The sequence below is a fragment of the Hippopotamus amphibius genome, chromosome 10 (genome assembly GCF_030028045.1).
Source record: "Hippopotamus amphibius kiboko isolate mHipAmp2 chromosome 10, mHipAmp2.hap2, whole genome shotgun sequence".
Classification (NCBI taxonomy): Eukaryota; Metazoa; Chordata; class Mammalia; order Artiodactyla; family Hippopotamidae; genus Hippopotamus; species Hippopotamus amphibius.
The window spans coordinates 109,529,919-109,543,714 of record NC_080195.1 but is presented as its reverse complement, the minus strand read 5'-3'; the positions used below and the strand labels follow the sequence as shown (position 1 = coordinate 109,543,714).

The 13,796-nt window shown below is 37.2% G+C and overlaps 1 protein-coding gene across 13 annotated transcripts in view; it reads right to left on the bottom strand.

Annotated features, from left to right (window-relative positions):
- Window positions 1–13,796, bottom strand: part of TTC3 (tetratricopeptide repeat domain 3) — a 129,445-nt gene that overhangs the window by 39,328 nt on the left and 76,321 nt on the right. For all 13 annotated transcript variants that reach the window (XR_009047773.1, XM_057697443.1, XM_057697449.1 and 10 more), the window contains 5 exons: window positions 13,214–13,260; window positions 12,200–12,256; window positions 11,137–11,210; window positions 9,706–9,870; window positions 463–1,510 (listed from right to left, as the gene is read on the bottom strand). Coding sequence is in view for 12 of the 13 variants with exons in the window: in XM_057697443.1 (XP_057553426.1) it covers window positions 463–1,510; window positions 9,706–9,870; window positions 11,137–11,210; window positions 12,200–12,256; window positions 13,214–13,260 (1,391 nt within the window). In the remaining variant the exon portion in view is untranslated. The remainder of the gene's footprint in view (window positions 1–462; window positions 1,511–9,705; window positions 9,871–11,136; window positions 11,211–12,199; window positions 12,257–13,213; window positions 13,261–13,796) is intronic.

The window sequence follows — 13,796 nt, the reverse complement described above, 5'->3', positions numbered from 1 at the left end:
CGTTTTTTCTTTCTCTTGGGAGCTGCCCATGCAGAAAACACGTTTTCCCCTTCCTTCTCCATGCACTATGTCTTAGGGACAGGCACCCAAGTTGGGAGGCATTCTATTCCAGCACTACTAGGTGGGGAAGCTGGTATGTCATGGGCTTCACTCTTAGGACATGCATTCTCTACAGAAATAGCCACATCTCCCTGCAGCCGCACTTTCATTAATCATCAAGGCGATGCTTTGGCTCCACCTGCTGATTCCACTATCTCATTTCTCAACTGGGACAAAACTTGAATAGGGAGAAGGATGTTATTTACTAAACCCAAAAATTCCTTCTGGCATTACCTGTCACACCCTACAAAAGGGTTCATAAAATCCATTATTTTAAAGAATTTTAGTAAATATGATGGCAATGAAAAGTGAAGAGGAAAATTTAACTTTAGTATTAAGAAGACTTTCTATTTTTAGTCTTACCTGTATGGCAACCACTTGTGTTCGTGCAATATTTGTTCCTTCATCGGTGCGTTCTAGATTTACTTCCCAGTGGGCAAAATTTTCGCAGCGGCCATCATTTCTGTCAGACTCACTCTGGGCTGTATCAGCACCATCCGTGATGCACTGTGACTTTACTGGTATTTCCAAAGACTCCTGAAGGCTCTGTGTTTCAGAGGCAATCTGGTGACCAGGGGCATTCTCAGCACTGAAATGCTGACCATCAAAATGCACTTCTGTTACGTCACTGGCTACAAAAGACGGCACCACTGGTATTGATCTCTGCAGCTGATATTCAGAAGAAACGCCGGCCAGAGGTGTGTAAATGCTGTACTGGGGCAAAGTCGGTAACACATTTATAAATGCTGGTGGTGTCTGGGTAATGTCAAATCCCCGAAAGGGAAGATATGTACAGTATCCTGTGACCAACTGGGGTTGAGTCCAATAGGTTGGTTTCACATCCTCAGGAACTGGTTTGGGAGAATTACAGGAGACTTGCTTGTGACTTGTCTCCTCAGAGACTGGTTTGGGAGAATCAGAGGACACCCCTTTGGGCGTCTCATCCTCAGAAACTGATCTGGAAGAATTATCGGAAACTGGTTTTGGCTTCACAGCTTCACAAGCAGACTGGGGAGAATTAGCAGATGCAGGTTGGGGCTTTGCATCCTCAGAAGCTGGTGCTGAAGGCAAGTCAGACACTGGTTTGGATTGTACGTCTGGCTTAAATTCCCTAGCAGCTGGATTCAGCGGTAGTTTAACTCGTAAATACTCTCCAGTTTTCGAAATTTCTTCTACTTTTGTCTTAATGTTTTTCTTCTTTCTCTTCTTCTTGAGCCGTAATGCAACTTTCTTCAATGCAATACAGTTATCAATCACAACAAAACGAGGACATCCCAGGAGAAAAGATTTCAAACCTCCTGCTTTTTCTAGTATCTGTCGAGTTTCTTCTGGAAAGAACTCATATTCTTCAGAAAACATCTTGTTACTCATCTCCAAGGGACCATGTTCCTCCAACAACTGAGAGAAATAACTTGGAAAAAATTAACATAAGTTATTATAAGGAAGTACCTGTACATGTTTATCTGAAAAAAAATATTTCCCAAAATTTCTCCAAAAGCAAAATACTACTTCATTTCTAACAGATCTCAACACCTCCCCAACAAACATGTTATATTCATATTAAATCTGAGAAAGGCTACCTGTAATCAATGATACTATAAAAAAAATTTCTTTTACCCCTCAGAAAAATAATCCTTTAAAAAAGTTTCAATTAAATAATTATTCAGGGACTTTCCTGGCGATCCAGTGGTTAAGACTCTGCACTTCAATGCACAGGTTCAGGTCAGGAAACTAAGATCCCACATGCCATGTGGCATGGCCAAAAAGAAAATAAAATAAAAGTTTAAAATAAAATAAAAGTTTTTAAAAATAAATAATTATTCAATATATTTTAAAAAACAATGAAAAGCAAGAAAACCTATTCAAGAAAAATAACAAAGCTATCAATAACAAGAATGTCAAATAAGAAGAGGAAATCAAATTTCAAAAAAATCCTACTGGAATTTGCATATAGTAAATCTATGAACATTTTTCTCTTTAGGAATATACAATCATACAGAATCACTGAACTCAATCAGGTCTGATCAATAAATCACCACAGTGCAGGATCGGATCCACAGTAATGGAGTCAATCCCATAACCTGCCTCCATCTGTGGACTGGGTTTGTTCACTACAGTTCCGGGGCCACATTCTTTTCCCATTCTTCTGTCCAGCTCAAAGAGGCTTCCTATCCCATTTGAATTTGGTATTCAGTCTCTAACAGTGGCATAACTAGTAAGATACATACCACGTACCACTAAGAAGGCTTTTTTGAAGAGCAAAAACCTCCAAAGGAATATTCTTAATAAATTGAAGCTAACCAAGAAGATAACCTTTAGGAGGAAGGTAAAAACAACACTTCTTTGAAGCAAAAGAAAACCACTTTACGTGCAGATGCTGCTGCACATAAATGCACAGGACAATTACAAGTGATTAACCCCTATTCGAAGCAGCTGCTACACTGAAACATAAAGACCAAATGCCACTTCTCTTTGTCTGCACTGCTGATCTAAATACTTAAAAGTTGTCGGTCTCTTTTAAAGTGTTTTCTGATAAACACTGTCCCCTTAGAATAATCTCTACAACAGAAACTCCCCTACACACATGCTGTCGTGCAAGGTAACAGGTTAAATATGCCTTTGCCTTAAGGTTCTCATCAAACTTCATTTTTAATGAGAGATCTCTAAAAGCAGAAAAGGTTGAGGGAGGGTAAGTAAAAAGAAAGAAATCACTGTAGTCTCAGGAACAACAATCCTTGTTGAGGATTTTGGCTGACTGGTATAAATAACACTGGCCTCACAATCTGTCCTAAGAGAGACGTTTCCAGTTGGTGTTTAGCTGCCATTAAGCAACAGAAGAATAACTCACCAATGGTGTATGTTTGTTCACTTTCTGCTCTCTGTGACGAATGCCAAAGAGAATCATTAAAAAATAAAAGCTTTTCTACCTGGATTAAAATACTTAAATCCAAAATGGGATAACTAAAGAACAGAGACCAGAGGAAAGAAAACTATTATCAGTAATTTAGCAAAGAGCTTTTCAAGAGTTAGCAACATGAATGATCATATAGCTATGGTGATGATTACTAAGAACTAATAAAAGTCAGATTCCTGAAGAATAGTTAAGGATAAGAAAAAATGCTCACCATGCATTTTTAGGTGAAAAGGCCAAATGACAAAGCTGAGTGTATAGTAAAATCACAGTTTATAAACTCCAAAATGTATGTTTTATACATATACACATTTTAAAACTCAGGGAACCTCCTTGGTGGTCCAATGGTTAAGACCCCACACTTCCACTGCAGGAGGCATGGGTTCCATACCTGGCTGGGGAACTAAGATCCTGCACGCCATGCAGTGTGGCAATAAAATAAAATAAAATATAAAATAATAAAATAAAATAAAACGTCTAAAAGAATACACACCAAAAGTTAACTGTGGCTATATCTAGGAGACAGAATCATAATTTTTATTTTTTCCTTTAAAATTTTTATTTTAAAAAATTGCACAATAGTTTTTTTTTTACTTTTATAATCATAAAAATTTTTTTTCAAAAAAAACAGAGCCTCCACGTTTTTTCCACTGGCTAAATAGCAATGAATTTTTCATACATTCAAATAGAAGAGAATTTAATTCAACAAGGGTCCGTGGCCCAAAGAAAGACAGTATTATAACCACAGTCAACAAAATTGTTAGAATGATTGTTATCTGAAATCCAACACAAAATGAACTTTAACTCTATTTATATACTTTTCTAGCCTTAAAAAACAGCCTCTATAGACAAATATGGGGCCCCAAATAGCACAAACATGATTTCTTCATAATCCAGTGTTTTACAGGGGTTGGAATCTGTCCATCAGCACACTGAACAGTGGTGTTGGTGTGGCTGTTCAGTAGATATGAAAGACTAAAGCTTTTTTTTTTTAATATAAATTTATTTATTTATTTAATTTATTGGCTGCATTGGGTCTTCGTTGCTGCACGTGGGCTTTCTCTAGTTGCTGTGAAAGGGGGCTACTCTTCATTGTGGTGTGCAGGCTCCTCACTGTAGTGGCTTCTCTTGTTGTGGAGCATGGGCCCTAGGCACGTGGGCTTCAATAGCTGCAGCACATGGGCTCAGTAGTTGTGGCTCACGGACTCTAGAGCACAGGCTCAACAGTTGTGGCGCGTGGGCTTAGCTGCTCCGTGGCATGTGGAATCTTCCCAGGGCAGGACTCAAACCCGTGTCCCCTGCATTGGCAGGTGGATTCTTTACCACTGCGCCACCTAGGAAGTCCAAGACTAAAGCTTTAATGGGGATTCCCTGGTGGTGCAGTGATCAAAAATCCACCTGCCAATGCAGGGGACACAGGTTCAAGCCCTGCTCCAGGAAGATCCCACATGCCTCAGAGCTACTAAGCCTGTGGGCCACAACTACTCAGCATGCACTCTAGAGCCCATGAGCCACAGCTACTGTGCCCACACGCCGCAACTACTGAATCCCATCCGCCTAGAGCCCGTGCTCTGTAACAAGAGAAGCCACCGCAATAAGAGGCCTGCACATTGCAATGAAGAGTAGTCCTGGCTCTCTGCAACTACAGAAAGCCCACATGCAGCAACAAAGACCCAATGCAGCCAATAAATAACAAATACATACATACATAAATATCTTTTAAAAAAGCTTTAATACTAGATGCAACTGAGATGAGGAGCCTGACATGATCATTTCAACTTCTGCCAAGTGACAAACTCTCTTCCTCTTTCATCATCTGCCCCCACTCCTAACAGGAACAGTGTTCTTGCACTTCAGAACCTGAGGCAAAGACAGGGCACACTGTGCATGAAAGGAATAATAAAAACAATAATAAACCTAATTTCACCAGAGGTACTAACAATTGCTCTGTTATATACATGTACATGTTTTCACTTTTTTTTAAGAACTTTTACTGAGATACAGTTAACAGACAACAAACAGCATATATTTAGAGTGTACAATTTGGTATCCCAATCTCCCGATTCATCCCACCCCCAACCCTGCCCGCTTTTCCCACTTGGTGTCCATGTGTTTGTTCTCTACATCTGTGTCTCTATTTCTGTCTTGCATTTCCTCTTTCATAGTTGTTAGCATTTGCCTTATGTATTGAGGTGCTTCTATATTGGGTGCACATATATTTATAACTGTTATCTCCTCTTCTCGGATGGATCCCTTGATCTTTATGGAATCCCCTTTCTTGTCTCTTGTAACATTTTTTATCTTAAAGTCTATTTTATCTGATATGACTATTGCTACGCCAGCTTTCTTTTGATTTCCATTTGCATGGAATATCTTTTTCCATCCCCTCACTTTCCGTCTGCATGTGTCCCTAGGTCTGAAATGGGTCTCTTGTAGACAGCATATATATGGGTCTTGTTTTTGTATCCATTCAGCCAGCCTGTGTCTTTTGGTTGGTGCATTTAGTCCATTTACATTCAAGGTAATTATCGAGATGTATGTTCCTATTACCATTTTCTTAATTGTTCTGTTTTTGTTTCTGTAGGTCCTTTTCTTCTCTTATGTTTCCCACTTAGAGAAGCTCCTTTAGCATTTACTGTAGGGCTGGTTTGGTGGTGCTGAGTTCTCTCAGCTGTTGCTTGTCTGTAAAGCTTTTGATGTCTCCATTGAATCTGAATGAGATCCATGCTGGGTAGAGTATTCTTGGTTGTAGGTCACTTTAAATATATTGCACCACTCCCTCCTGGCTTGCAGAGTTTCTGCTGAGAAAGCAGCTGTTAACCTGATGGGAGTTCCCTTGTATGTTATTTGTCGTTTCTCCCTTGTTGCTTTTAATAACTTCTCTGTCTTTAATTTTTGTCAGTTTGACTACTATATGTCTTGGCGTGTTTCTCTTTGGGTTTATCCTGCTTGGGACTCTCTGTGCTTCCTGGACTTGGGTAGCTATTTCCTTTCCCATGTTAGGGAAGTTTTCAACTACCATCTCTTCCAGTATTTTCTCGGGTCCTTTCTCTCTCTCTTCTCCTTCTGGGACCCCTATAATGTGAATGTTGGTGTGTTTAATGTTGTCCCAGAGGTCTCTTAGGCTGTCTTCAGTTCTTTTCATTCTTTTTTCTTTATTCTTTTCCACATCAGTGATTATCACCATCCTGTCTTCCAGCTCACTTATTCACCCTTCTGCCTCAGTTAATCTGCTATTGGTTCCTTCTAGTGTAGTTTTCATTTCAGTTATTGTGTTGCATATCTCTGTTTGTTCAATTCTTCTAGGTGTTTGGTAAACTTTTCTTGCAACTTTTCGATCTTTGCATCCAGTCTTTTTTCAAAGTCCCGGATCATCTTCACCATCATTATTCTGAATTCTTTTTCCGGAAGAGTGCCTATCTCCTCTTCATTTAGTTGTTTTTCTGGGGTTTTATCCTGTCCTTTCATCGGGTACAAAGTCCTCTGCTTTTTCATTTTCTCTATCTTTCTGTGGCTGTGGTTTTCAGTTCCACAAGACGAAATACTGCTGATACTGCTTGATTCTGCTGTCTGCCCTCTTGTGGAGGAAGCTATCTCCATGTTTTCATTTTCTGAGTAACCTCCATACTGTTTTCCATAGTGGCTGTACCAATTTACCTTCCCACCAACAGTGCACAGGGTTCCCTTTTCTCCATATCCTCACCAACACTTCTTATTTCTGGTCTTTTTGATAAAATCCTTTCTAACAGGTATGAGATAGCTTATTGTGTGTGTGTTTTAAACTGAAGTATAGTTGATTTATAATATTGTGTTAGTTTCAGGTTTTACAGCAAAGTGATTCAATTATATATATATATTTTTTCAGGTTATTTTCCATTGTAGGTTATTACATTATTACAGTTTTGATGTGCATTTTCCTAATGATTAATGATGCAGAACATCTTTTCATGTACTGGTTGGCCATCTGTATGTCTTCTTTGGGAAAATGTCTATTCAGATCTTCTGCCCACTTTTCAATTGGATTGTTTGATTTTTTTGCTATTGAGTTGTGTAAATTCTTCATGCATTTTGGATATTACCCCCTTTATCAGATATATGATTTATAAATATTTTCTCATTTGCAAATACGTGTATATATACTTTCACAATCTGATGATGACCATTAATGTCTTTTTTTTTAATATTTATTTGGCTGCGTCAGGTCTTAGTTGTGACACATGGGATCTTTGTGGCAACATGCAGGCTCTTCTTTGTGGCGTGCAGGCTTCTCCCTAGTTGTGGTGTGTGATCTCCAGAGCACGTGGGCTCAGTAGTTGTGGCACGCGGGCTCTCTAGTTGTAAAACACGGGCTCTAGAGCTTGAGGGCTTAGTTGCTCTTCAGCATGTGTGGGATCTTAGGTCCCTGACCAGGGATTGAACCCACATCCCCTGCTTTAGAAGGCATATTCTTAACCACTGGACCACCAGGGAAGTCACTAGTGTCTTAAATGGTCCTTCATGGACTGTCACAGTGCTAGGGCATGTCACTGTCAGCACATGGGCAAGGGATAGGAATGGGAAAAATATTTCATAAAGCATTCCCATCCTAGCGTTCTGGTTGTGTCCCTTTGAAAAAAAAAATCACTGTTTTCTACATGCCCATGATTCCTTTTTTTTTTTTTTTTTTTTTTTTTTAAATGAAAAATCATGACCCAGTCCCTCTTTTTAGAGCATGACAAGTAAGCAAGAACCACATGTCCTTTTTTGGAAGGCGAAGATTGACAGAAAAAACCTGATTCTTATTTCACAAAGTCATTTTTATTTGTAATACACTGTGATTCAACCAATGATCAGTTTCACTCTCCTGCTATTTGTAAGCTGCATGATAGGAATACATCTTCTACTTTTTAAAAAATCTTCCCCAGTGCTTAACCTTAAGTGGTTAATAAATCTTGACTAATGAACATTACTAAAGAGATGTTAGCAAAAACTGAATGCAGAATAGCACCTACTGAAATTTAATTTACTTCAACTATCTGTATCATAAAATATTAGAACAAGGGTGGGGATTCACCAAAAATAAATCAGTCCAATCCCCTACTTAAAAGTGAAATACTTAACTCAAGAAAAAGTTAAGAGGAATTATCTCAGTATTCTTGACTCCTTGTCTAATATGTCTTCTACTCTACACTCTTTTCATATACAAAAGTTTAGTTTCACTTCTCTTTTACCCACTGGTCAATAAAAAAATCATTCTTCAGCGAATCATTACATGTTTACTTTTGAAAATTCAAAGACAGAATTATGTTTTGAGGTGTGACTTCCTGTAACTTCTTGACTTTCTCCTATTACAAGATATAAATTCTATCGCAAAATACACAAATCAGCCTATTTTTTCCTCATAAAGTTATTTAATTTCTTCCCACTTATAATAGTAATAAATTCTTTAAGAAGCAAGCTCCTGAAAACTATAGGTTAGCTTCAGTTTTGCATGCTTGAAGTCCAGCATGTTTTAAGAAATATTAGTATAGTTTTACAGCTGATACCAGGTTTTCATCCAGTTCTCTGAGAATATGATTTGCTCAGCACTTCAACTCTGAAGAAAAACCATGAAGAGGACCCAAGAACATTTAACTAGACTAAATAGGAATAATGCAACTGAGAAGAATAGAAGACATAACCAAATTATAGATGAGTGACAGGTTTTCCAGGAGTTCACTTTCAAATTAATTTTCTTTTGCAGATCTTAGCCCCTGAACTTTTTTCCCTAAGGAAGGCATCATGCACTACTCATCAATGCCAAGCTAAAAAAAAAAAAAAACCAAAAGAACAAAAAACAAAAAAGCTCAAATGCTTCCTAGATTTTCCTGAATTCTACTCCATTACTTCATCCACCCCACTCAGACTTGACTTTAGCATTAATTGCTCCTTTCTTTTCTGGCCACACTGTGCAGCATGAGGGATGATCTTAGTTCCCTGACCAGGGATCAACCCATGCCCCCTTCAGTGGAAGTGCAGTCTTAACTACTGGATGAACAGGAAGTCCTCTAGTGTTAATTTTACATTCACATTTTCAATCCAAAAGTAATTCAGCCCAAAGTCTCTTAAAATGAAAAGTCTGTTTCTCTTTTCTTAGATAAATGCTGGGAAGTCAAGTTTTCAATACAATACAGAGATACAGTGTTCTATATCTGTACTACTATCCCAGCTGGACAACTGTCTCAGCAGAAGTAATGACCAGATCCTGGTATCCCGTCCCCAATAAAAGGGTAATACTTCACCACACTGTATTAACTGTCACTGGACTCAGGAGATGCCAAACAACTGCATCATCAACATGAAGACAATGAGATCAAATAATCATACTATTCCCTGTCAAATGTATATACTTTGGAATTGACGATAAAAGATTATGCCTGGAAACTTTGCTTATCAGTCCTATCAGGACATACCAGGACAGTTTTGGAAATAGAACCTATATTAGCAGCTCAAACTGACAAAACTAATAATCATTAGGATTCTAAATTTAATAGTTAAAAATCCTCAATTAAATTTGTGTGATACATAACAAAAGCCATAAAAATACTTTTATTCCCCAGAGTGTGTGAGCCAGTCAGTGATTCCTTCAATAAACACAAAGGGACACAAATTAGACAACTTAAGATCTTTAACTGGCAGCCTCAACATAATAGTTGTAGGAATGTTAAACTACTTACTCATATAGAGTTGAGCACTTTTGTTTTGGGTTAATGTCCCACAGCTTCTTATTACGGACAACATATTCATTACTATGCTGTTCATACAGAGCTTCAAATTCTTCAACATCTTGCCGAAGGTGGTCAGGTACTACAAATGGGCCCGCAGAATTTGAATTGCGTTTGCTGATTTAAAAAATAAACAAAAAAAACCCCCACAATTTTGTGAATAATAAACTTTCAGGTGACCCAGAATAACATTTAAATTGAAATAAAGATAGTAACATATTACTTGACTTTAGGATGCAAAAAAACACTACCAGAGAATTTAATGCAGATAAATTACCTTTCCACAATTATAGTCAAGAGATACCTAACTACTGAGTAAGTACTTTTACTTACTTACTTTGGCTACCAAGAGTAAATTTTTTAAACTTCTGGTTTTAAAAAAAAAAATCAATGTTGCATTAATTGTAACTTGTTAAAGAGAAAAATGAAAGATTTTATTATAACTGCTATCAATTTAAGTTAAAGTGAGATTGAGACTGGTAAAAGGTACTCAAAAAGATTTTTTAAAAAAGAGTGTAAGATTCTAGCACTCTAAAAAGATGTAGTAGGTTGAGTGTGGGCTCTAAACTAGACTGAGAATTTAAAGTCTAGCTCTGCTATGTACGAGCTTTGTGTCCTTGGACACTCAACTGCACTGTACCTGAGTTTCCTTATCTGTAAAAGGGATATAATAACAGTACTTATCCCCTACAAAGAAGAGTGGATTACATGAGTTATACATAAAAAGCTCTTAAAATAGTGCCTGGTACATAAGTGCTCTCAAAATATAGGCTACTGTTATTTCCACTTAAAACAATTCCTCCATTCAAAAAATCTATGAAAATGTGCAAAACAACTGTTATTACAATTCATTTAAGAAATGTGGGTGAAAAAAAAATTGGGGGGGGTTTCTGGTCCATAAAGGAATATGATATAAAAAGGTCACTGCTACTCACTAGCTTTATTTCTTCTTATGTCTATTTGTCTCTTGAAAACTCAGTTTCAACAACCAGACACCACTGGAAATCACTAACCTCTAAGGTTAAACCATAACATCATATATGGCCTCCAAAACATCTTCCTAGTAATTATTAACAGGACATTCTCTTCACTGAACATTTTAAAGATTACTTTCTAGGATCTTCCCTCTGTATCTTGCACACAGTATGTTCTCAAACTTATCAAATGAAGGTCATCAGCCCTGTGATTTTAATGCAGTTTATATGAATTCTTAACACTGACAAGCCACACTATAAATTCAACCACGATGGGTCACAGTAGGTGGTCATAATAGATGCACATCTTTAGATGGAGAAGTTAGGGAAATAAAACACAAGTTTAAAGTTCATTAAATTAACACCACTTTTAAGTTAAAATAAAGCAAAAATGTTAGATTGTACTTACTTATGGTCTTCACCTGAAGTGGTAGTCTCATTATTTGGTGCAACTGAAGTTGTTCCAGACCCGACTAACATTGGCTGGTTTAAAAGACAAAAAAATGACAAGGATTTTCTACCTTTACCACTAAAACTGATGAATGCTTACATAAACATGCATGCAAACTGCCAATATATATGACTTACCTAAATTTTCTTGTGAACAGGAACATATACTAATAAAAGTTTCAACAGCCAAAAATAGGCACAAATTAACATTTAGGTAGCTTCTAATGCTCCAAAAATTTTTAAATTATCACTGTTTAAACTTTCATTTTAGATAAACTAAAGATATATAGTCAAAGATAAAAAGAGGTTTTATAGGCACTTACAAGCTGCTCTCATTCTCCCCTAATATTTGTTCACTTTTTCAATCCCTGTCCCTTAATTTATCCCCCGAAATACATGAGAGCTATGAAGAACCCACCGTAAAACTTAAAAATAATGCCCTAGTTATCTCATGGGCTTGAAGCAGAGCTTTAGGTGAGAAGGAAAGGAGCCTTTCAATTCTGAGATTTTGTCATGACTAATATTCAGCATTTTTCTTTTGAATATTTTAGATTAAAATTGTATTAGTTATTAATAGTAGGTATCATGTCTTGTCATACAGATAATGACACTAAGGCACAGGGAAGTCAAATAACTTGCCCAAGGTCACAGAGATAATAAAAATCCTAATAACTGGTAGAACCAAGAAAAGAACCCAGGTCTGCCTGATTCCAGAGCAGCCTTGGCCACACTGCTCTATGACCAGCCACACGAAGTCCTGCATTATGACAATGATTGCACTAGGAAATACCTAAAAAATAAAAAGGACACTAAAGCTAAGAGTCTCTTTCAAGAATTACTTATATACGATATGAACCTCTAACTTCCTCAAAAAGTAGAAGGCTGCCAAAATACCTTTAGATTAAAGCCTAAAAAGTCTTTCTCTACAAAATGCTTCAAAATATCCCAAGAAATGGTTAATTCTTACTTATATATTCAGTTAATTATTTTAAACAAGAATCAATGCAGAAAATATTCCATACCTTTGAATCTTTTGGCTTCTTTTTCTTGCCTTTGTTTTTCATCTTGGTAGAATTAAACTAAAACATTAAAAAAATATTCACTGAACACTCAAATAACAGCATTATGAAGCCACCATATGTTATAAAGATACTATTCTGATTTTCATAGACTAGTCCTAAGTTAAAGTGCATAAAATGTTTAACAAAAATTAACACCGTAGTGTTAAGCCCTAGTGTTCTGATATATAATAGGAAATAAGGAAAAGTTAAATATGCCTAATGTTATAACTAAAATTAAATTGTTCCAACATAAGATGTTGTCCTCATTTTCCACAAGGTTGATGTCATTTCAACTTATTAATCAGACTTATAAAGTAATTCCAGTTATATATTGATCCTATTTAATGATTTTCCTTTTACTAAGCACCTGTCCAGACACCAGGGCACAAACAGTGCATTTAGAAGAAGCATATAACCTCCCATGGGGTATGTCAGCTGTGTTTCCATAGTTAGCCAGACAATAACTGATAGAGTGGAGTAAGTCAAAATTTCAAGTACAGACGACTTGATCCTAAAAATCAGTACACAAGTACCTTTCTGTTTGAAAACTGCCACAAACTACTAAGGAAGACAACTCTGGAATTATTTCAACTTAAGCTTAATTGTAAGCCACTCAAAGTCCATTTGTTTTCCTAACAGAACAAAACATTACAATTTTAATCATTACAGATAAAGTTTCATTTTTATGCCAGCAGATGACTTAAGAACTCCTTTCCTATTTCTATGATTAACATTTATTAGTTGTGAAAATTTATGGACATTGTCTAATTTAAGCTTCAGAGTGTGCTGTTATTCCAATTCCAAGAGGAAGACTGGGATTAACTTTCTAGGGAAACCATACACATTGTCCAGAAGTCCTCCAGATCTGGTTCTGAGCACCTCTTGTGATGCAAACACACACTGACCTGGGACCTGCTCTCTTCCTGTGGCTGACACAAATTAGAACACAACACTGAAAGTGATCAAATAACTTACTGGCACATCACCACTGTCCTGTTTCCTCAATACAGTGCAGCGGCTGTCTGTAGGAAGACACAGACAGTTTAGTGAGGAAACAAAATGTTTAAATGATACATAAAAGCCTTAAGGAAAACCACCCCGGATACTACTAACATCCACCATGTTCTACTCCTTATTTGGCTTTGACACAAGTTTAGTTTAGAAACCAAGAGCACAATGGCTAACTCATGGGAAAATCAACTATAAAGAACCACAAAATTTCAATCCAATTCAGCGTAATTTGAGTGCACCAAACTCTATGCTAGGTGCAGGGAAAAATATATTCCCTGCACCTAGCATAGAGGTATGTATAGAAAAGTCCCTGCCATTGATAAGCTCATATTCTGCAAACTACACAAAGAGGCAAACACCCACAGCCCAGTGTGCTAAATGCCACAGCAATTACAGTGGAAACAAAGCTGATAGAGTAATAAAGTCTTCAAAGGGAGCGGCCCAACTAGGGGTCAGGGAGGGAAGGGGGGAGAAGGGAACTTTAAACAAGTTAGACTTGAAAGGAACAAGCAAAGGGGTGGGATGTGAGCAAGGAAAGCACAAGGGA